A 25,493-nucleotide genomic window follows, 5' to 3' on the forward strand; every position below is an offset into this window, starting at 1 on the left:
ATCCTAAAAGGAGCAATCCAAACAGCAAAAAGACTGCAACAGCTAGGAGGCCAATAAAAGCAAAACCAGCACCACTCCAAAGAAACCCCAAAAGCAGACGAAATTCTGTATTAAAACACCAGGTAAACCACTCCCCACAGGAAACAAAAGCAGTCTGAAGAACCTCAGCCCCTGCAACAAAAGCCTACACCCTGCATGACTGAATAAGAAAGTTAAGGAGGGCATCAGAGGGAGGTCAGCTTTTAAAAACAGAAAGCTTACCTAATGAGAACCAAAGAGATTATAAAACACATGGCAGGTCAAAAGTAAACAGTAAATAAAGAACTAAAAATGTTTGGGTAGCACCTTGCAAAGTCACTTTACATCAAAAGCAGGAAACCAATCAGACAAACCACTAGGGATCTGGGTTTCAGTGGGATCTCCTGGAGACCAAGGTGAAAAAGGGATACAGGTATGTCAGCACCAATGCAGAGCAGCTCACTGAACACTCTGTTCCCAGTCTTTACTGGTGAAGCAATTGGGAAAACTCCCACACCTACCTTCATAGTATATAGGTCAGAGGGACTGCATCAATTTGAGCTGGGTACAGAGGAGGCATTAGGCTGAAAAGCGAAGTTAGACAGAGTTCACCTAGACCAGGTATTTACAGGACAGTTCCAAACCCGACACTGAAGAACTGCAGGACCCTAAAGGGACTGGCACTATGGAAAAGCAAATGCAATTTCCACCCCTGAAAAGAGCTGACCAGATCACTAGCCCAGCTCTAGCCTGTTGGAAACAAGTATGCACAACTTCTGTAAACAATCCTACCAAAACTACAGAACTCTCTTCTGCCAGCTGGTGCCAGCTTACACATCCCTCTGAATTTGGGTAGTGAGCTGTAGATACTGAGCTGGTGGATCCACTGAATATCTGGGTTGAACGCGGGATAGTCTTACAGAAAGGATCAATCAGGATTATTTCAGAAAAAGCTTGTAAAGTTCAATCTTCAGCCACCCAGTGAGAACCTTCACATTCCTCTGCTACATACTGCAGGCTCCTGGCAAACTTCACCATCTTAAAACCACCAGGGAAAAGTTTGCAATGTTCGCAACTACGTGCTTACAAGCACTATGATGCACCCAGATGAACTCAGCAGTTCAGGGGAAAAAAAAAATCCCATAACCTTGTTTAGCCTTATATTGCAGCCTGTATGCTTTGTTCTGATGACTGAGGAACTGGATGTAGGGCAAACAACTGGCAATGCTGCTAACATATACAAAAGGAAGTTTGTCATACATGATTGCTTTTTCTTCTGTAGCTTCTGGATGTACTCACAGGCACCCATCAATCTGCTGATGGTGCCAAAAACTGGAAAAAGTCACCAAGGTGAGTCCACAAAAAAAAAAAAAAAATAATGAAAAATCATCATGTTGAAACTCATGTATTTACCTCCACTGTTATCATGAGCACTGCTGGAGACAATAGCAAGCTAATGGTTTCAACCAGGAGAGCAGTTACATTCTGATCAGAAAACAAATCCAGGTTAAAGCAACTTAAGCTGCAGGTCTTGGCAGCCTAAAATTAATAATGGCTGGTTGCAAGGGTCCCATCTATTCCCAGACTGCATGAGAAGACCCAATCCCTTAAGCCAGCTCTGGCATTTAGCATGTTAAGACTCAGCAAAAAAAATAACCTAACAAAAAGCAGCAGAGTATCTGCTGCTGACTTATCAAGCAGAAACAGCACAGCAAGCACGCACTGATCAATGCAAGTAATGTAAGCGAGGGTGTGGGGCACGTAGGAGGACGTTTTGTTTGCCATGGATGTGCAGTCTCATCCGAAAGTTGCATTTAACTCGCATTAGTTCCCCAAACCAGCAGACTGTAGTCACACCACTACCTAAGCCTGCAACAGATTCTGCATGTCAGTGAAGTCAGTCTGAAACCACAGTCCAGTTCTGTCATGTCATTCAGCTGGCTCACAGGATACAAACACACTGTGTAAGACAGTCAGCTATTCAACACTAACAATACCAAAGGAAAACAAAATTCTGGAAGACCTAGAATTCACCTCAAGCAGAGACTACAATATTTCCACAACAAAGCTTAAACGTTTCTTTGCAAAATTAAATATTCCCTCAAATACCACGTGAGATACAATCTCTCATAACTGTACAGAACACCTTCTGTAAGATCCCTTCAAATGTCAAAATGGAATTTCAAAAAACATCTCATCAGCCTGGAAACACTGGAAAATAACCAGTGGATTTTCATTTTGATGCATTAAAATCTGTGTGTTCACATTTCGTTTTTCTTCACTAGATACCATTTTATGAAACCAAAAAGCTAACTCCATCTTCAAATTAGCTTTGAAAATTACGCAACATTTCTGAGGCTAACACAAAATTACAACTACATTGTACACCAGCAAAACATATACATATGTACCTTCAAAAGCAGTACCAGGAGTTCTCTGAAAATACTGTATGCTACAACTCTATCACAAAAATATATACTAAAGAATTGCTAGATTGTTGAAGTTAGTTATTTGGCATACTACCAACAAGCCCCCAACTCACTGTCCATGAGAAGATCCCACACAACCATATATCGATCATTGTTCTGGGAATTAACTGAAATAAAACAGCTGTGGACCAAATCACTGACCTAAAGGGCAATATTATTTTCTTATTAAATCTGTATATTAGTTAGTCAATGAAATTTCTAAAGGCCAAACCACTGAATATATATCTTTATTCCAAAAGACTAAAGATTCAACTATCCTACTACCTATTTATTTTTAAAATCAACACATTATAGCAGTAGATGGATTTTAAAGGACTATGAAAAAGGCTATCAATTCCTTGAAAACAAAAGAGGTCCAAATTGTTCTTTTTTGGATTTCTCAGTGTAATGCCTCAAAGGCCTCCCATTTTTACCTCTTCCAAGGGAAGTATTCAACTAGCATCTCACTCATTGACCAGACTCCAGGCTGCATTTCTTATTCACCAGATGTGACAGCTGGAGGTTGGTACCTATTTTTCTTTCAGGAACCTGTGACAGGTGGGTCTACATTGTGATCAACAAGTTCTGCTGAAAACTAAAGCATGGATTTACATACCTGACTTCGCTCAGGTACAGCCAGTGGTACAGCATCCACCACATCAATAGCACTCAGCTCTGCATCAGACCATACATGTGAACAGGAGGTGGCAAGTTCCACCTCAGTAGTTTACCTAATGGTGTAAGCCCAAACTCTTCCTTTGAACATCATTTCCAGTTTTATCTCCTTAGAGGCCACCACTCGCTCAAACTGCATCCAAGGCCAAAACACAGGTAGCAGTGGCCATCCTTCAGCTGATGGGGGAACCTCAGCTGAGATCAGGGGAAACAGAACAACAGCCATGTAAAAATACTGATAAACAATAAACATATCAGCTTGGAATCAATAATCACCTACTAACTCACTTCGCTGATTTGGGTCGTGCTGGGGGTTTTTTGTTTGGTTGGTGGTTGTTTGGGGTTTGTTTTTTTTTTTTTTTTAAATTAAAAAAAAAATACACAAGCCACCATAACTCAGCTTTGCTTAAAAAGTTGTTCACATACCACAACTTAAAAACCTATCCATGCGAAGTCTTCTGACGTCTCAAAGTAAACATGAAAGCCTTGACTTTCCCAGACACCTCAGGCTGAGCCTGTCATTTCAGCTCCTCATTACTCCCTTTCATAGAACCTGTGCTCCTAAACTGCTCTGTTTCTTAGCTGTCATAAACTGCTGTGCAAATCAAGATCTATTCTGCTACTTGGCTGAAGTCAAGTAGTAAAGTCTCCAGTATCACTAGTTAAAAAAAAAGACTGCTTAACAAATGCTTTGTTTGCCATTTGAACTGTCATTTCCTTCAGTTTTGGCAACCCTTCTTATTAACAGTACAGACACTGTGTTCAGAAAAGCAGTATTCCCATTCCCTGTTCAACATGAACCATTACTGAGTTATGGTTCAGTTTCAATTCAGTGAAAAAAAAATTATATACATAACATTCTCCAAATTCATTACTTCCACAGAGCTCTGTTATTGACCAATGTGTGCCTCTATTCATCTCCACCTCGAAAAAGACATAAGTCTTACTCAAGCCCAAAGCAGGGTAGAGAGAACAGTAAAGCTTACCTGCCAAAGCAAAACCATTTATTAGAAAACAAACCCCACTTACTAACTTAGTAATCCTGCTAGACCTGAACAGGTCACAGAGTGCCAACTTGGGTATCTCTGAACTTACACTGAAATAAATCATCTGCTCAAAAATAAGTTATTCCACTTTCTGTCAGAAGCTGCCTATAGAGAGTTCACCTAACAGTCCTTAGAGATAAGATACTGAACTTCATCTATCATCACTGCTCTCCAATAATAACCTTTCCTTTAAAGGGGAAAAAAAGCACCAGTGTCGCAGGTTAAAACACCTATCCCCATATTCAGACACAGAAGCTATTAGTGACAGCACTGAACCTCTGTGTCAGAAGTAACTATGAATCATTACTACTATGGCTGTACAAAAGGACATGAACAATTTACCAATGTCTGCAAGTGTCATTTTTATTAAAAAAAAAGAAAAAGAAAAAGAGGCATTTTTAAGCTGACAATAATATGATATGAAAAATATATCCTTTGTCACAACAGCCTGGTAACTGGAGACTTTCATTGGCAGAACTAATATTTTCATTCCTGAAAAACTTAATTACCAGAAGATTTCTCCATCTAGAACATATTATCAAAGCAGAAACCACTAAGGGACCAGGATTATTGCCAGCCATCAGTCCCCTTCCACAGGGGGACCATGAGAAGGAAATAAAACGCCACACTGATGCCTAAAGCCCAAATCCACTCCTATGAACTCAGAGAGAATGAGGGACCTTTTAAACTACCAAATCTGTTAAACTCACTACCAAAGGCAATGCATCATATATTTCTTATCATAAAGCAATCAAGATCTATCTAAACTATTTGGATTCCTTGCCCCCACTGATCCTATTAAAGTTTACTACAAAGCCATACTGCTCCAGTAAGTGGAAATCTTACACTTTAAATCTAAAACTTATTCACAGTCATTTTATATCCCTTTGTTCTTCTGGCAGTACTAGCAACTAGTTTAAACTGTTAATTTGTGTCCATTTGGCTTTCTCTTTCTATATACATGTACATATGCACACACAAACATATATATGCATACACCAATATGTATACACACATATACATACACACTGCCCCCCAACTGAATTCTGTACCTCTCAGCTACTGTTCTGACCCTCTAAAGCAGCCCAACTCTTCGCATCTTCCCTTGCAAGCTGATCTCATGTTCCTTCCAGGCACCCTGGCTGCCCTGCTATGCAAACAGAAAACTTCTTTCTCCTGAGAGTAGCAGAACCATAAAGTTTTACAAGATCTCAGCCACACTCTTGTACAACTGCATTTCATACTTTTCTATTTTTAATAGTAATTTCACTTTAAAACAGCCACTTTCCCTTTACGTACCTATAGCATAATGAAAGCTGAAACAACCAGCAGTCAACTGTTAGCACCCTGAAACCACTAAGGAGAGAAACAAAACTCCTGACTTACAGAATCAGTTTTTGTTTGCTCCTGAAGGACATACAGCTGCTCTACAAAATACTGATTTTCATTCCATTCCTAACATTATAGCCCCTGAAAGTATTTCAATCATTTCTGTATAGCATTCTGATCTATCTCCCAACTTTGCCTCATCAAAATTTCATTATAATCTACCTGTTGGTGGGGGGTCAGTCGGAGAGAATTACTGATAAAAGACATCACTTCTAGCTCAAGGCATCCCAAACTGTAAGTCGCTGAAGACCAGAAAAATATTTGGGCAAGTATCATTATATGGTCACTGCTTGCACCTTCCTTGCCACCCTAACTTCTCTTTCTGCTTATCTCCATTTTCCAACATTCAACAAATCAAGGAATCTTGTTTCATTACAGAACCACAGTTTACTGGTTCTAACAGGGCAGTAAATGGGTAGCCATGCCCCCCTCTCAGTTCTAAAATGTCCACAAAAGAATGGTGTTCATGTGACTGGGACAAACAGGATGCCTAGAGCAGAAACAATTATGCAGTATGATTTTTGGAAGGTCTTATCTTCAACTTATGGTAGCAGACTTTAAACTGTTTACACTACTCTCGGTGAAAGGATTCACTGATCAGCCTAAAAATATGAAGAAGGGCACTGTGACTAAGAGTACCTAAATGGAGAAAAAAAATCCTGAAAAAAAAAAAAAATCACTGAAAATTCTGAGACTTAATTGAGAGGCAACAATAGCCTTTGAAGGATTCAAGCTAATATGAATACAACCATGATTCATTTCAGATATAATGAATAATAGTTAAAAAAAAACCAAAACAAGGGAAAAAAAAAAGAAAAAAAAGAGAAGTATATGCCTCCAAGTTGCCAATTTAGGCAAAAACATCCTGAGCCAAGTCTGGAGAGCTTCCTGGCAGGGCAACCCAGTCAAGGGAAGGAACAATTGCAACAGTAGCCAACTTCTCTTGCTACTAACCTAAAGGAAAGCAGTTGAGGTACCTCTTTTTTTTTTCAGTAACACCACAAAGTAGAGAGGTTGAGGGTCTCATCCAGGTTTGTCCACCACAGTCACATGCCCAGGAACAAAACAGAAGTCTTCCAACTCACTGCAGTGGTTTATCCTTCCAGCCACACTTGCCTCCTCTAATAAACTTGCGTACAGACAAGTTGGACAGAACCCACAAAACCCTAGAAACACACAGAGGTCCAATGGCCAATCAATGTTTTTACGTAAGATTATCTTTTTTCTTTTTAGACTAATCCAATCACTTAAAAAAATACAGGGCTTATCTGTGGAACCATCTGAAGGTTATTGATCTCTCTGCAATGTCCTCCTCAAGAAATTTCTGGCATCTCCAAAACCCGAAACTGTAGAGTCAAAATGTGAGAGATCACTTTTGATTGCTCATTCTCTCCTCCAGAACAATTTCCATTAAATATTCTACATAAAATGACAACCAAGAAAGTGTATTATGCTTATGTTGCCTAACTTTTGGTTGTATGCCTGTGATTCATACGTTTAGATGACTACTGCTCAGAGGAAGAGTAAATATCTCACATCTCCAGTTCGTAGCATATGGGCCTTTAAGATGAAACCGTATCATGTCTCAATGGCTTAGCACTTCTTGGGGATAAAAAGAACGATAATTTTTTTAAACTAAGACAAAATTTCAGTGAAAACTTAAGAAACAGTCAGACCTATAGACTTTATAAATCAATCTATGAATTCTGACAGTCTCAAACAGGCTGCAAAGATTTACAGAAACCATACCACGAAGCATTCAGGCACAGCCCACTTACTTAGCAGGGACAAAAGTTTATTTCCAACCACTTCGCATAAAACATACTGTAGCAGCAGAATGCTCATCACCTTCTTCTATCTTCATCTATCCTGTCTAGTGTAACTACTTTCAGCTTATGACAAGTAAGACTCATCTGCTGCTGAGCACCACCGACACATTGAAAGGGGAAGAAAACACACTTAAGTTAGCAGAACAGTACAGGGTAGTAGGCAGGCTTTGAGTAGGTTATTCCAAGTCACTTACATATGTTAAAAAAACAACACCTTGAAATCCTCCGAAAGGAAAAAAAGGGGGGGGAAGAGAAAAAAGCAGCTGGCATCAGATAACCTGGAGCACAGATTTCGTGTTCTCCCAAAAAAGAGGCACTACTGGGAGCTACTTTTTGCAGTGGTTTAGATTTCTACATTAAAAGCCCAAGCTGTTCAAGCAGAGCAAACCGCAATAACTCATCCTTGAGGTGAAAACAGACCACAATGGTAAGCATACACAGGAGTACTTGTCTCACTTGAATCTTTTCTCTGTGAAATAAAAGAAAGGTAATTTGTAATCTATTTATCTTTATAACCCTTTATTTTTAATGCTTGGTTTTATCCAGTGTTCCTTCCAAATGAACAGCACCAATCTTTACCTTCTTTCAACTTTTACACACAGCATTTTACAGGAATTCAGATATTATGGTGGCAAGTAACCCACATGAGATTTTTGTCACCTGCCTCTTCTCTGTTTACTTTTCAGTTCCAGTTGAACTGAACCAGAGGCAGAATTATACTCTTATTTCTTAAGGAAGAGCGAGTCTGATCACTAGAATTTCACATTCTATCAGCATGTCAATAGGGATTAGTTTAAATATTACATTTTCACTTGGTTCTTCATAGTTTGGGTAACTGCTTGTACAACACTGTACCAAAAGAACTTTTGCCTTCTGTGGCTTGGCTGCAGTTTTTCATCCAGGCCAGTGACTTGCTGAAGTTTTGCTCCCCTCATGCTTAAGTGACACATCACTTGCAATTACTCACCTCCCTTCAGGGACTGCGCCAGTCTTTGAAGAGGGCTTCTTTCCTCAGGACAACTACACCTTTTCTGTGGTTGGTTTGTTTTGTTGTTGTTTTGGGTTTTTTCGAACCACCTCCTCAGCCTCCAATACTCTCTCTGCAGAAAGACTACTTGGAGAAGGCCAGTGCAGTGCTTTTCTGACTGGCATTCATTGCCTGCTTAATGTGGCAGTCAAACTGCTGAGGAGTAGGAAAAAAATTTTTTTCTCCTTATAAAGCTTATAAGGGACCTCTACGTAGCACATCATCTTCCCTAAAAGTCAATCTTTTAGCACATTATTTATACTGAAAAGAACTGCCTTGCAACCTGTCATTTACTGGCAGCTGAACTTACCCTTGTGCTCACTCAGCGGGCAAGGAAAATAGTGTGACACCCAATCCTTATATTCTTAGTGTCACCTGGAAAAGGGGCTGGAAGCCACCAGATTTACTTAGTTGACCCATATTGTTGCCCATCAGTGGAGGACAACATGCTTTTTGCCACCTTTCTTAATTTACCTAAAACTCATGAACTCCAGAGTTTCATCCACACAATTCTTATCTCTGTGCAAAATGCCACATGGAAAACAAGGAAAGTGATTTAACTCTCTGGAAAGGATGAAGCAGAAGTAACTCTGATGCTGATTAGAAGAGGATTATGACAAGGATCCTTCCCTCCTTTCTCTTCTGTTTCAAGCATGGACTCCAAGCACCACCCAGTAAAGCAGGCAGTGTCACAGATGCTGGAACCCACCACGTGCCAGTGAAGCCTGGAGAGGAGACATCTTTTCTGGCACAGGGGCAAAGGGCAAATTACAGGAGTATGTCTATGGCTCATCTATTACAAACATCACAGCCCTAGGCAGGACCTTCCCAAAAATGCCACAGAGTTCAAGCTAATGGGAAGAAGGGCATAAAATGAGATTTTCTATGGCATTAAGTACTGTGAGAACTCATTCCCTGTAACACAGAAAGGCACGGAAGATACATCTCTCTATATGGCTGCTGCCCCAGCGACCTTTCCACAACTCAGCAGAGCCGTTCTGCATTCCATAAGATGTCATTCTCACGAAATTAGCACTTTAATAACCCTAGCTGCAAGTATTCAGTCTGGCAAAGCAACATCCACATCCTCACAACAAGCACTGCCTTCCAGGAAGCTATCAAAGCCCAATTAGATCACAAAAATTTAAGGCATATCCTATAAGGCATAGAAACACATATGTTAGTCTGTTAGGGGGACAACACGAGTGAAGAGATGTGAAAAATGCAACGAGTAACTCACCAAGTAAATGTTTATGGAAAATGGAGCAGGGGGGGCATCCCAATTAAAATGAAGCCCTTTACACCGATCCACTTTGCCAAGACTCTGGTTATGAAAATGAAGGGGTTTTTTAAAAGGTCATACAGGTAGCCCAGGAAAGATACCTGCTGTTGTTTACAGTGCTGGACTGAAAAACACCACAGCTTTTGGTTGGTCAGCATGTATCACAGCACTAATGAACAGTAAGGAAATCTAATTTAATCAGTCCAAGTTCAAATTACTAACTACATGCTATCTGAATACAGCACTAGGACCAACTTAATATCTACATTTCATCTTATAGCTACCCCTAACATGCTTTGCTATTAAAGATGTTTTTGAGAATTTGTGAACTAACTGCAGTAGAGATGCCCCATTTTGTTATTCAAATGCAAATTTTGCAATGCTAGACTGAGTACCAATATAATACCCCACTCCATAGGAGTATAAACATCATAAGAAAGGTCAAGCATTTTCGTAATGCTTTACTAATGAGGGTCAGGGCCTGACTGGACTTGTTTTGGCCTCCAGCCTAGCAACAGTTTCTGTATTGGCCAAACTCTGACCAGTCTACTATTATTTTAAAAGAATTTGCATCTTTCCTGCCTTCCATAGAGACTCTTACCACAGAAACCACCAGCGCATGGCTCAAACAACTTCTGTGTTAGCATACCAGCACTTCTGAAGACAATAATTTGATGCTATGGAAAACCTGCAGTTAACTGTAAACAAGTACTTAATGTAAAAATAGACAGACCAGCACACTGAGCTTGCTCTATTAATTATGGCCTGAGTCTTGAGCAAACCAAAAACTATGGACGAGACAAACATATTTCATTCACTGACTGGTCACAGCCTAGATCTGTACACTAAGCGAACTGACCCAGCCCAGTCTTCCAAGCTTTTATTTCCAGGTTCTATCTTAGTTGTCTTTAGTAGTGACTACTCCCTATTTATCTGCAGATGAGTAGTTAAAAGGATGTTTAGGGCTTGCTGACAAAACTACCCATGCACTTAGATGACAATCCACTTGTTTAACAGATATGACCAAAAAATGCCAATGTTAGGTTCTCTTGTTTTAGCATTCGTTGCTAGACAACGTTACAGTTACAAAAGTGTCTCAAGGAACACCACATTTAATTCAACTGAAGAAGAGGCAGAGCTCTGCACTCTTTTAGTAACTCCAAGTAAAATATTTGCATTCTTAAACCATTAACTTCTCAACAATTTCTAGCAAAGAGTATTAAGAGTTAGATGTACTGGTGCAGTAATTCACATCCAGACCCAAACCCTATTTTTCCTCACAGGCAGACAGGTTAAATAGGAATATATAATGTCAAAAATAGTGTCAAAATCTGGAAATCTTTATCAGGAAGTTATCTTCAGTACCAGATAAAGTAAAAGAAAATGCACAACAGAAGATACAAATGTAAAAACAAAGCAGGCAATAAAAACAAATAACCAGACCGATGGCACAGGGATAGGTGGCTACTGACTCCTCCTCGCTCCACAGGGTGTATGAGAACAATTAACTTGTGCAAAACTAATATTGTGGTGAATCAGAACATTTATTGTAACTTTCTGGTGACTGCTTTTAGCTGAAGAAACAAAACCAGGGTCCATCCTTAAGACTGTCTATGACGCGATCTCCTGTACTAATAGAAACTACTTGGACATATGAACAGCTCACCAAAATGAGTTTGTGAAGGAAAAATCCCTCAGATTACAGTTAACCAAATTTGGAGCTCATCATAGTGATGTTTTCTGCTTTCACTATCATACCAGAAGATTAACCTACTGGCAAAGGTAAGTTCTTTCTGGAGCCAAGCAGCTTTACCCCTTGTCCTCCTCCGCTGTACCAAGATGCATTCACCAGTCCTGCTTTCAAACATGCTGGGAATTCCCTGCTGAGCACTGCCATTGTCAGCCAAAATACACACTTTCTACTGCACTGTATTTTAAAAATGTCTGCTGCAGAATGCCACTCTGAAAGAACCACACTTCATATGCCAACACTTAATATTCAACAGTTAAAGACCATATTAGGTCAGAAGAAAATGATGAAGCTTCTACAAAACCACAACACACAAACCCCAGAATGAAGTCAGACAGACACACAGGCATAAGAGGACACTTCCCTGTCTGTGTGCTTCATTGCTGTGTTTTTTTGTTTTGTTACTGGTGTTGATCTTTAGCCATGACCAAGCAATCATTATAGCTGTTGTGTAATGTTACTGAGCGTGACAATAAATCCAAATTATTGCACAGAGTCTGCCACACAACAGTGTAAGTCTCCACTGCCATACAACTAAGTTCCACAGAGAAAAAAAAATAAATTTGAAACTTCTGACATCAAGAATAATAATGTCAACAGCTACTGGTGAACTCTGAGTAGGGATTGTGGAGGAAGAATGTTGGTTTTTAAGACAATATGAAAAGTCATAGTTTGGTAAGCTTCCAGGCAAAGTTTCACAAAAATGTTTGTGAAGAAACATATACCAAGGCAAGCAAGGAGCCAAGCACAAGGCTCCAACTTTAAACCTTACAGTAAGTTGTAAAGACTAAAACAGGAAGCTGGGCCGCAGCCAGGAAACAAGAAATTGAGAAAAGCATCTAATCCTGTGAACTTGCAGGCCGTAACACTTTTATTTACATGTATGTGTAAGCATATGTACACACCTACTGACAAAACTAATCTTTCTTCAATGCATCAGGCACCAATTTAACATTTTTTTTGGGGAAAAAAACAGCTTTGTGATTGCACAGGAAGATTTAAAATGAATTCAATCTAAATTACTAGCAAATCACCACTGCTGCCAACATAATATCAAGATAATAACTAAGGCAAAAAACGAGATGGCCAGTAACAAACTCTAGAACCATTTCTTTACTACAGGGTCAAGTTACACTCAGAGCAGAATCACAACTTCCCTTGAGAGTGTGAAAACTAATGGGCACCAGATCAGCTAGGTCCGCATTTTTAAGCTGTATAGAATTTAAATATCTCGAAACTTCACTAATGAAGAATTAAGGTAGCGTAGTACTGTCACTCCACATCCTTCTAGAATATGTAAACTGACACATCTTAGACCTGAAAAAACCCACAATGAAATCCAAAGGTCAGGCACATCAACACTGCAGCCTATCTGTACCTGTGTTCTGTAGCCAAATGCAACAGTTGCTGCAAAGTACCACAAGCCAGCAATGAAGAAAGGAACTGATGCATTCCCAAGCTAAGTCTTTAGGTCAAGACTGGATATAACCTAGAAAATATTTTAATCCAGAGGCCTTCAATCACAGAAGATGGCCAAGCCATACAGATTATTCCTGTGGCAAAGAACGTGGTCGACAGAAACGCTTCTGTCTGACGGCTGGAGCCTCCGCGCGTGCACGGGGCTGGCAGCCTGCGCAGGCACAGCGGGTCTGACACTTCCCTAAAGCACCAGATCTACCACAGGCATGCAGATCAGCTACACACACCATTTAATGCCTCTGGCACCGTCCCCTGCTGCCAGATGAGGATATGAGCAAGCCATCATCTAGGCATTTGATGCAAGGAGCTTGTGGTAAACATCTTTCCCAAGAGCTCCTCAGCCAGATGGGAAGCAGGGCACAGGCCACATTAGTGATTCCAGCTGAAAAATCTTGTTCTTGGTTACCACGTACCAGATGACAGGGGCAGAACAAACTATTCCCCTTACAAATTGTGCCAAGTGTGAGTGGTCACCACTAAAATAATCCTGTTCACTAGCAGATGACCTTCAGGAAGGGACTATAAGAAGCAAACAACTGGCAAATGAGTTAACCTGCTGAACTGCCATGCAATGTCTTCTCCGCAAAGGCATCGACATTAAAATCAAGTAGGCAAGCTGAAGAGCTCAAGGCACTGTGCAGGATCAAAAACTCAAAAGGGTGATTTCTGTGCACCAAGGGAAATCTTTATAGTGAGCAGACGACGTGAGTATCTTAAAAAAAGTCGTCCTCATTCCCACAACAGTTTCAGCTGAACTCCTTTTTGCACGCTTACCCTTCCCATCCTGTCACAACGTCCTTGCGCATGCTTGTAACTTCTACTCAAACACTTTTCCACTAGAAGAAACACAGTAATGAGCAGCGAGAACCTTGAGCCCCTTCGCACTGGTGGGCAGCCCTTTTCCACTTCCACAATGGAAGGCAGGACATGATACTGTTTCCACCAATCACGGGGGCACGGAAGCAAACCAGAAAGGAAATAAAGGGATGACAGTCATTTGTCAGAAAGGCAAGAAACACAGGAAAAAAGGCTACTTAGTTTTCCTTCTCCCTAAATGAGTGGGGTAAAACGATTCTACAACTCTTCCTGCATTCCCTTACTATTTATTTCTATTTCCACTTCTAAAAAAAACTGCTTTTAATCAATTGCAGCCTTCCATAACTTCACTCATCAAACTGAGTTTCAAGAACAGTGTCTGAATGCCACTTTGTACAAATGACAATTTTTGTCTGGGGCAGCAATTATCAAACTTTTTATCACCTTCCACAGCTCCAGGATAATTTTTACATTCCTCCCATGAGTGCCACCACACTGGTAGAAGCAAGGGGAAAGCACATGCCCTGCAGAACATGCCCTACGAAGAAGGGAAGGGGTGGCTTAGAGACCAACTCAAAGCAAAGTGAAATTATAGGTAGAAGAAAGCTATACAATAAAATGTTGGCAGATCAATGGAAGCCTACAAGACAAGAGGAAGCCTCTGGCTGGAAGCATTTGCTGAGCCTATTCTCACCAAGCCACTGCTGGACAGATTCAGTATCTTCCAGCTATCTTCTTTCAACTCCACGATTCACTCTCCAACCCATCAGCTCCCTAGCAATATCCTTGAGCAACACCCCACACCCTGCGCTGCGCACAGAGAGATGAAAATGCCAACTGTTTCACCCATGTATGGGCTGTGCTAGAGTCCAAAACCTGCACCCTTTCAAAACAGGCATTTTGCCTCATTCTTACTAACTGCTTCAAATTTCCTTCCCTATGAGTCCTGCCGTGGTACTCATCTTGGCATCAAAGAGGTACAAAAATCTGGAGGTGTCACAAGCAGGTTTTGTTCAAAAGACAACACACCAGAACCGCTTGTCCAAGTGATTCAGCCACCTGCTTTTCTTTGATCATGCCCAATTTCATTGTTCAAAGACCTGCAAGGAATGAGTCATGCTTGTGTGAGGATACCTGCTTACAGGTCTTTCATCCTCCCTATAATTAATGTAATTTAAAAAAAAATATTTCTAGAATTCACATACAAACTGTTATTTTAGACTACTACTCTTCGTGCACGTATTTCTGTCTATGGATAAAACCTCTGAAAGGATTCCACGCAGAAAGCTGCAACGTATATTCACTGAAAAATGCCACTTCTCATTCAGTTTTTTTTGCTGTACAGGATAAAACTCATCTTCAAAGATCACATCATATCTTTGTGAGCTACCCAGTTATCGATAAGACTGCTTACAAATCTTTTACATGCTAGAAGTCATGCTGCCTCTGAACACTTAGCAGGAGCAATGTATTCACCGACCTAGAATTTTACATGTAATACCGAACAACTTTTTCAAAGTTGCTTCCCCAACTGCACAAACATAATCATCTCACAAGGCTGCTGCAAGCAGCAGTTCTGCCATCTGTCTGCTTATTCCTACCTCACACTTGTGCAGCACAAGTGTTTGTGAAGCCACGCAACCTAGAGGGAACTAATCTCTGTGAAAACTAACTAGGGAAAAAAATAAAATTATGATTAGCTCATTTCTCAATCTGTACAACTGTGCATGCTGGCCCAAGCACAGGAAAAAGCAGAAATGATACCACTAATTGCAATGGCAGTGCCATTTTCAGAACACAGCAACTTTTTACCAGGTCTAGCAACTAAATCTGAAGAACACTTAGGCACACATGAATTTTAGAAAAATATAATTCATTTTACTTAATTTGCTATTGTGTTCTTGTTAAAGTAAGAAGTGGGAGAAGAAAAGGTGAAGCGTCTACCAGTTACTAAGAGGAATCTAAGCACTTACTGGAAAACATTACAGTGGTGAGATCTTCACCCCTGCCTCAGTTTCCTCCACGAATAAAACAGAGACAGTAGCACTAAGCTGTTCAACGAAACAGTCTACGAGACAATCAAAAAGCATAATAATAAGGTAATATTGTTCGAGAGGCACGGACAGAATTCAGCTTTCTTACAGCAATGAAAGAGTGAAATGGCACAAAGCTGATGCTGTAACCTATGGTGGTCAGGGCTGGAGAACAGATACAGGACAATGCAAAGCAAAATGGCTACTTAGAGCAGCAGCTCCTAAACGGTTGGTATCTACAAATGGACAGACGTGGATTTGCAAAAGACCTGGGTAAAGAGACTCACAGCGGAGTCTCCCTGCCCGCCTTTCATTATTGGCACTCTGATGTAATCACAGAGGAGTTATGAAGAGCATATAGGGAGGACTTGCTGGGGTGGCAGGTTAAGTAGGAATCCACAGAGCTGGGTTGTCATGACAGCAGCTGAAAGTATGTAAGAGATGTATAGATCCTGGGCGTTCAAATAGCAAGGACTCCAGATCAGATCATTAATATATTACATTAAACACTGAGAATCATCCATCACATTTCATTAACGAAACATGGACTGCATGATAACCATTTGCATTGGTGAGGGTGCACAAGGGACTGGGACATACACCAAAAAAAAAATATATCTGTATTCAGTAAGTACCAATAAAGTATGGGTTCTCACGGATTTGATAGTTATGCTATACATAACAGGAAACAAGTGACATGCGTTCTTGGTGGACCAACACATTCGACTGTCAGCTGAAGCTTGGAAACTCACCACATGAGCTCCGTCCCATTCAAAAGCAAAGTAAAACAGCGGAAACTTAATTTCAACAACTCCTGACGTTCACTTTGCATTCAAACAGACCGGGAGCACACAGGGACTCGGTAACTCATCCCAGCTGAGGAAGGAATTTCCTCTCAGAGAGAAGTTACTCCCTGGAGTGCCTGAGCTCCGTCTGCAGCAGCGCAGCCCGCTCCAAGGTGCAGGCAGGCTGCAGGTGCCGGCACACCGGGCAGTGCTGTCACAGCGGGTCACTGCTGCAGGTGGAAGGGCACGGGGCTCCAGACAAACGCTGAAGAGTGGCCAGGGATGGGAGAGGAGCAGGCCCTTGGTGGAAGCTCTTGCGAAGAGGCTTGGGAGGCAAAGGGGGATGGGAGTAACAGGTGTTTGGACGTGACCTGTTCGAAACTCTGGGAGTCTGATGGTGGTGGGTTACTCGGGGATGCCCAGCGCTGGGTGATCTTCGCGGTCGTTACAAAGCAAGGGCTCTGCGCAGTCTGAGACCCAAGTGGCGTTACGAGTGCCCGGCTCGGGGCCCGAGCGGGCGCCCCACCGCTCACAGATGCGGGGCTGGCACGAAGGTCCCACACCGGGAACTCACCACCCCGCGCTGGGGAAGCGGAGGCCCGTGCTCGTGCAGAACACACCGTCAGGGAGCAGCTGCCTAGCGCAGGGTCCCGGCAAGGGCTGCGGGCGAAACGGGCACGGAGCAGTCTCCCCCGGCGCCGCTGAACCCGAACCAGCGGCGGGCAGCGGGCACTGACGGCCGGGCGCCGCCGCGCCGCCGGGGCAGCCGAGCCCGGCCCGCCGCGCTCGCACAAAGGCGGGTCCCGCGGGGCGTGAGGGAGCGGGGCGGGGAGAGGCCACCGGCCGGTCCCGCGCCCGACGGGCCGAGCGGGGCCGGCAGGGGCTAACAGCGCGCCCGGGCGAGGCGCGGCGAGCCGGGGCGGGAGGGCTGCGCGGCCCACGGGGCACGCCGGGGAGCGCGGGGGCGCCCGCGGGCCAGGCCCCGGGACAGGCGGGCCGCGCGGGGCCAGGCGAGGACAGGGGCCGGGCGGCGGGGAAGGTGCCGGGCGAGGAGGCGGGCGCCGGCGGGGCGGCCGGCCGGGGGAAGCCGGGCGGGACGGGCGCACACGAGGCGCACACGAGGGCGGGCCGGGCCGGCGGGCCGGGGCACGGGGGCGGCGATACTCACTAGGGGTCGTTGGTGAAGCGGGGGCTCCGCGGGGGCTGGTAGCCGTACAGGTGACAGTAGAGCACATCGAAGCAGAAGCAGCACATCTCGGCCGACACCACCATCTTCCTGCAGCCGGGCCCGCCGGAGCCGGCGCCGGGGGAGGAGAGCAGCGAGGCGGCCGGCGGGGAGAGGCCGGCGGGGCCCCCGCCGCAGCTGGGCGGCAGCGGCGGGGAGAGGGCGCAGCCGGCGGCGCCCCCCGCCAGCCCCCCGAGGCCGTTGAGGCGGGGGCCCCCTGGCGGGGGCAGCGCCCCCGGCTCGCCCCCCGCCGCCGCCGCCCCGCCGCAGTGGGAGCCGCTGCCGCCGCCTCCCGGGCCGGCCGAGCCCGAGGGAGGGGAACTGGAGAGTTTCTGCTTCTTCACCCCGCAGCAACCCGCCGCCATCTTGGAGCCGTCTCCCCCCACGCAGCGCTTCCGACCCATGGCGGGGGGGCCGGCCGGCCGGCCGGGGGACGTGCGGCGGCCCGCTCCGCCTCCTGCCGGGCCCGCTCCGCCTGCAACGGGGAGGGGGCGGGAGGGAGGCGGCGGGAAAGGGGGAAGAATGAATGAGGAGCAGGAGGGAGAGGAAGATGGAGGGGGGGGAGACACAGAGAGAGCTGCGTTAGAGCGACCCGGTGAGTGGCCCCGGCTGGCGGGGCCGGGGCCGAGGGGGCAGCGCGGCCCGCAGGTGTGGCGCCCGCGGCGGGGCCTGGCGGCCTTTCCCCTCCCCTCCACACGCCGAGCCGCCCCTCTCGCCTTCCCCCCGTGCTTTTCTCCTCCTTCTGCCGGGGAAGTGGAGCAACTCCACCCCGCGTGCTATATATATAAAAAAAAAAAAAAAAAAATTAAAAATAAACCCACAAAACCAAGCTCTGCAGGAGCTGCACGGCAGAAGCAAAGCCCCTGAGATGGTTAAAAACACCCCGCTAAATAATTCAAGTGACCTGAGATGCCTTTCTCTTGGGAAGAGAAGGGGGGGAGAGAAGCGAGGGGCTGTGTTGGAGTCGGCAGGCTGGGAGCCTGCAGAGTGCCTGGATGCACCTATTAAACATGCCGTTGCGATGGCTAAATCCATGGGCTTCATCTATTTTTTTTTTATTAGTAGTAGTTGTTTTGTTGGTTTTTTTTTAAATTACAGCTTTGGCAGTGACTTCACCTCCACTAAGTAGCGGCTCAGATCACAGGCCCTCAGCTACAGGGCAAGCAACTGTCACCCTGTGGGACCACGGCCCTCAGTGCTGGCTGCTCAGGCTTCCTCATGGCCAGACCCCTTGGCAAGGCGAGTCCTGAGGGAAAAGTGAGTTCCTGCAGTGCTCCAGACATCTAAAATTAAGCTTACTAAACTACCAGGGTGGGAGGGGAAATGTGTTTTATATTAGCCTCACATATAGATAGACATCTCAATTTATGGAGAGGCTTGCAAATGGCCGTAAAGTACTTCAAAAGCTGTGTGTATGTATATATAGAAAATAACACCTTGCCTGTCAGTGTTATGCAGCCATGTCTGGCATTGGATGTAACAGCTGTTTAACATAGAATAGCAACACTACAATATCAAGGAAGACAAGGGAGCGAGGACTGCCACATAGTTAAGAGAATATCTTAAGTTTAGAGAGAGAGAGACAGTCATTAGCCAAGCTAAAATGCAGTCCACAGAAAGTTTTTCACAAAACTACTTAGTCACAAACTACTTAGAGACGCAGTTTTAAATTTGTTGTTGGAAATGGTTTCTCCAGTATCCTTATGCTCTTAATTTTGTCTGAATCTTAAATTATTGTGGAGTTGAAGAGAAAATCTCCGGTTATTAGAGCTCTAATACTAATGGGTTAAAAAGCCCTTTGAGGGTTTCTGTCCAGATACCCTAAACTTCTCTTGCTTTGACTGAATCATAGCCTGAGGTGAAACAGCTACAGGGAGTAACAGCAAACAGAAAGGAGAAGAATTAGATGGTGTAAAGTGGTCTTTTCCACTTTTAAATGTAATGTTTATGTTTGGAGCTGGAGAATACTTGAGAAAGGAACTTAGTTCCCCTTTCTCCAACAACTTTGTTTCAGAACAAAGACAGTGTTTTCCACTTAAGGGATTCATTTGTTTAAAATCAGTTAGCAGTGACACCTTCTGTTGCTTTTGGGGAAATAGTTTCTCCAGGTATTGGATTCTGGCTTTTTCTAATTTTTTTTTTTACCATCCGACGTTATTTAACACCAACATTTACAAAAGTATCAAGTAATTACAAAGGCTTTTGATACAGACACAAATATGAATCATTCACTTTACTGCGACAGGTAAATGTAAGGTTCAGTGTAGGTCTCAGAGCTAGGACTGACATCCTTGTGCAGTACTGAGACTACCGGTAGTGCACAGCGATTGCTTTTGGATTAAATATTGTATTGCAAGGGTCCCTGAATAAAAGGGTAAATTAAATATATTACTTATTAAAAACACCTTACATTTTCCACCTCTGCAGATGTTCTTTGCTGTATTTGCCTATAGTTGTGCTCCTATTTTACCTCAGTGCGATATAACGTATACCAAATCTCTCTTTTGTAGAGACAACAGCAAATACATGAACAGAACTGTGGAAATTACTGTTTAGTGGACTCATGAGGACACAATTGTATTTTTGTCAGTATCTCAAAGCAGAGAGAACTGCAGGCTCACAAAACATTTTTCATGGCTCAATGGCAAATTTCCATTTATATGTGAAGAGTTTATTCTTTGAATAAGTCAGCTTCTGTTAACTGCAACATCTGTTCCATTGGTCCTTTGGTTCAGTTAAGTCTCAAGGACCTTTACGCTTCTTATTACAAGGAACCCTGAATATGTACAGTTCCTTCATGTATATAGTAGTTCTATAATTTGCTAACTTTAGGAGATGTTCTGTTGCTTGATGATTATGTTGTGCCTCATATGCAGTCAAATGGACTGAGTGAACTCAGTATAAAAAACTCTTTTAGCACAGTACGAATGGAGTCAGTATGGTAGTGCAATTAGATCACTTTAATTTAGGTGTGATGTAGCTCTCCTTTATGACTCCAGCTGTTTACCACTATTGCTCACCTCATGTTCCAAAGCCCCAGTGATTTTAGAATTGTCACTTGTTACAAGTGGGAGATTAAAATTAATTTTTTAATTAAAAATCATAACCTGTGATTCTTGAAAAGAGCTGTTAGTGAAATGATGATAAGAAAAATAGAATTATTTGCAGAAAGATATTTCTCAGTGATCCAAAGCGGCTCTGAAGACTCGCCCTTCTCAAACAAAAACGTTAGAATGGCTAGTATCTGGGGGAAATGGTATCCTAAGGCATGATCCAATTCCTTTTGAATCCAAGGTAAAATTTGCACTGACTGTAGTAGAAGTCAGGTTAGTCTCAAGTAGGCCAAAAGATGATCTGTGTTCTCAGTATCTTACAATCTAATTGCAAGTCAAGAGCAACCAGAACAAGGAAACACTGAGCCAAAACTGGGCTGCATCAGTAAGCAGGAGTGATATAATCCTTGCCTTATTAGTATCAATTCTTTTAATAGGCACTGTGACAGGTGAGGGATTTAAAAGGGTGCTTAAAATAGCATGTTTAGGCTGTGGTTCCATGTGCATTTCTGCAGTAGTGGTAATGTTGGTTTAAGCAGCTCTACCTCAGCTAATTGTTCTCTTTCCTGTCCCACCCATTCTGTTGTGTTCATGCAGCTGTTTGTGCAGATGTGAGGCAGAAGATCAAGCTGAAAAACAATTATTATTTTCCCTCGATTATTTTTCAGCCAAGTCAGTTCTGCAGTCTGGTGTATCAAAGAGCTGCACAAAAAGCTGTGTTGGCCTATTGGGGTGGTAATAAAAATTTGAGAATTAATAGCCTTGGGTAGCTTAAACAGTACTGGTGAAAAAAGAGAAGATGCAGCCTGAAGTGGCATTGCACACATTTATGGGGAAACTGTCAGAAATCCCCTAAGTGTTTGAATTTAAAATAATAGGTGAAGAAAACCAGTTGAGGGAAGTTATGAAAGATAAAGGGCTGTGAAAGTGAAGGGAAGTAGTTTATGCTTGAGACTGTAGAAAAGTCAGAGCTAGGAAATGGAAGAAAGGGAAACAGAGAGCCCTATTTTCAAAATACATCATTTTCCACTTTCTTAGAACGAAAGGAAACATTATACCACAGTTAATTCTGTAAAAACCAAACTCCAAAAATTGAGTGGTGTAAACAACAAGCATCTCTATGAAGTTGTTAGTTATTATTCTAGTTAGTTATTATTCTAGAGAAGAGTATGTACTTAAATCTCCCAAAATTCAAAGGTTAAATTCTGTCTTTGTATCTTCCCATCATAATGATCTTTTTCAGATGGGCCTGCCATAAAACTGGAAGGTTTACATGCTGAAAATTCCTTTGCTCTGAGGAGTTCCCACCCATTGTGGAGATAGTCTAGACAACTCTTCCCCTGCCCTGAAGCCTACAAGGCATTATGGGTGTAGCTGGGAAGAAAGTGGGTTTGCCTATATTCTTTTTTCACTTTATTCCCAAACTGGTCTATCATATTCTTAAGGCTCATGTGAATTTTCCTCAGTATATTCTGCTTAGAAAGAATAGTCACTGTTCTTCAGTATGCTCCCTGTCTTAGCTGTCCCCAGGAGAAATTAGATGCAGCTCTGAATCTAGGCCAGAAAGTGTGCACAAAATTCAATAAAGTTAATGAAAGTAAACTTGCACATGTCTGAGAACAGTAATTGTTCCTACCAGTTAGAGGCCATATCCTGCTATTGTTCCATATATCAAGCCCCTATTGAAGTCTCTTCTAAAAAATCTTGTAGAAAAAGTCATCTCAGGATGTGATACCAGCCAGCAGACAAAAGGTCCTCACATGTTGTTTTACTGGAATCCTGTCCCTGTTTCGTATTTTCAGCTATGTTATAGTTTCACCATACTGTGAATCCAATCTGTGTTATTTTAAAATTAACATTGTTTTACAGACATTTTTCACTCTTACACAAATTTAGGGTTTGGTCCTGTTAAACCATCTGTGCGTGAAGCTTGCACTGCAAAACTGGGCAATGAGTTGTTAAAAAAAAACCCCACAACACACAACAAAACACCCAAAACAAACAAAAAAAGCCCCCACCAAACAAACCCCTCAAAACAAACAAACAAGAAAACCAAAAAGCCGCCATGCATTCTAAAATACCATTTGTCAAGCTAAATATCTATGACTGGACATTTTTCTAACTAGATATAAAAACATTAAATGTGTCAACAGAGTCAGAAAAGGTATTTTGTTAAAAACCTAAGGATCAAAGAATTTGCAATAAATGAAAGGTGAGACTAGTAGTAACTTTTTAATGGAATTCTTTTAACATAATTCTGTGAGCTGGAATGTTCCTCAAATATTATGTTAATGCAATATCTTATCCTTTTAAAATGTGTTTTCCCATTGTACAGTGATAAAAGATGTGGCTTACATAGTTATAGTCTCAATATAAATTCACCATGGTTTCATTGAGGTCAGTGGAGCTACAGTGATTTATGCTAGCTGATATATTAATAATAAGCCTTAGGACATATTTTTTGACATGGCTGCTTGTAGTTGGTCTCCTTCACAAAATGTTTTCCACTCGTGTAGAGCAACCATATGTATTAACAGCATTTCTCATTCTTGAAGAGTCTAAAGTACTAGCTTTAAAAGTTTTAAGCTAATAAATTTATACCAATATATAGGTAGACAGGTTTATCCAGTGCAATCATGCAGCCACCCTTAATGAAACCTAGCAACAATCTAATAGGACACAACAATTGAGGTGTATTAGGAAAATGTAGTCATTAATTTTTAAATTATTAGTAAGTTAACATTAAATTAGAATGCAACTGTGGAGAATTAAAATCTGATCAGGACACCAAGATCACATGCCTGTTTATTTCTAAGAATTGCACTAGATCTTTAACCATCCCAAGTGGTCAGCACTTGATTTTGTATCTCATCCAAAAACACAAAACCAAAACTTTCATATAAATTTAGTTAATGCAAGGAGCAGAAATTTCAGAAAAGAGTGGAATGTAAGCAATGTTAATTGATTAGGATGACAGAAATGCTCCCATGTAAGGAAGGTGATGAGCGTAAATTTTGATCTTCCATTTGATGTAAGGCTCTATTGAGCTTCCTTTTTTAGATATTATTTAGTTTTCTTGTGAAATGATTTAATTTCTTCTGGCTATTGCTTTTGCTATCTTTTTGCACCGTTATCTAACTTTTAGTGTAAATGAATTCCACCCCCATTCCTCTAATGGCCAGTTCTTAGCTTAGGTTCATGCTCCCTTGCTCTGGTATTTAGCATTGAAGGTGTCATCTCTATATACCTTTCAGAGAAATGAGATATACTGTTCTTTTTCTCCAAAGACTGAAGAACTTTTTTTCTTTAATCTTTGTGAGCAGCAAAAAATCAGTGAATCCTTCTGCTTGCCCTTTACCATTCTCACTTCTACAAAAGAACCTGTTAATCTTACAATGGCCAAGAACTGCTTCCAGTGTTCTACGTGGAAACATCAGATCACTTTATATTGGATATCTCTAGTCACGTCTCATGAAATATTTTGCCTATTGTTTTGAAACAATGTTCATTAGCTCCAGTAGACTATTGCAGCTTATAAAAATATGTATGTCAGTCTTAAGTATTTCTGCTTCTTCAGTATTGTAACATTATTTTTGCATGTATTTTTTTCCTTTTTCCCTGTAAGTATTAGCATTCTTTATATTCAATGCCCAAATTACTTAACCTTGTATCTTCTAGTGTTTCTGATCTGTATATGTCACCTTGAATGTCATGTCGATCCTCCTTCCTCTGACTAGGTTTATAAAATCACCATTTATGTCACTTTGGTGCACTTATCTTTTTCTGCCCAAAAAAACCCCTGACAAACGCCAGTGTTTTGCCATAAAGGTGCTGGTGCTTCAGTGCGATCAACTTTTAACTGCTAAAAGCACTAAATACATTGTCTTAAAAGAGGCTAGAGGTATAAATAGAATGTTAATTAATAGCAGATGTTACCCTTTGTGGCAAAAAGCCATCAGGGCTTCAGCAAAACCTTTCTCATTGCAGTTGTTACTTTCATCATTGGCAATTTGTGAGTGCAGCTTCACTACGGCTGATCCTTGTGGCACTTCAGAGTCACCTCTCACCCTCACCCCATCTGTTTTCATGAATTCGGTCCTGCAGATTCTTCTGTTGTTTTTTTTTCTTTTGAGTGTGGTAGCAAATGCCAAACAGTTCATGTACACTGCATCCATAACTCTTTCCTGTATCCTCGTGGCTTTAGAGGAGAGTAGCAAGCCTGAACCCCAAGTCCTGCAAGCTTCTGAATAAAGTAGAATGTGTGGGAACTGGTAGCGTTCAGTACCTCGCTTATTCATAGCTACTTATTCATTAGTTGTGTTGCTTCCCTTCTGTAGAATTAATGTTCTCCAGCATAATATTTTCTAATGTACTTTCTATTGCAAATCATCAATTCTGCTTTCAGACATGTATAAATCAAATTAGTCCCATGAAGTCAAATAGAATTTCACCGTTACAGAATGATGAGTTCAAAACAAGGCCTTTTAAACCATTAGGTTCCCTTGTAAATTGACGAATTATTTGTCTGTTCCTAGGTCTCCTGAGCTATCCTCTGCTTTCAAGGAAAGTGGTATTTATATATATGCATCCATGCACACACAAATTCCATTAAACAAAA

The 25,493-nt window shown here is 42.2% G+C and overlaps 1 protein-coding gene across 10 annotated transcripts in view; it reads right to left on the reverse strand.

The window, feature by feature from the left end:
* AMMECR1 (AMMECR nuclear protein 1) overlaps positions 1-18,353 on the reverse strand; it is an 89,227-nt gene extending 70,874 nt beyond the window's left edge. For 4 of the 10 annotated variants that reach the window (XR_013923871.1, XR_013923872.1, XM_080365919.1 and 1 more), the window contains exon 1: positions 17,766-18,333. Coding sequence is in view for 6 of the 10 variants with exons in the window: in XM_080365919.1 (XP_080222045.1) it covers positions 17,766-18,226 (461 nt within the window). In the remaining 4 variants the exon portion in view is untranslated. Of the gene's footprint in view, positions 1-17,765 lie in introns of all 10 variants that reach the window. The other 6 variants (XR_013923873.1, XR_013923874.1, XM_080365920.1 and 3 more) reach the window with 6 other exon arrangements.
* Between the last annotated feature and the right edge of the window lie 7,140 nt (positions 18,354-25,493).

Source organism: Falco punctatus (genome assembly GCF_963210335.1).
Source record: "Falco punctatus genome assembly, chromosome: 15".
NCBI lineage: Eukaryota > Metazoa > Chordata > Aves > Falconiformes > Falconidae > Falco > Falco punctatus.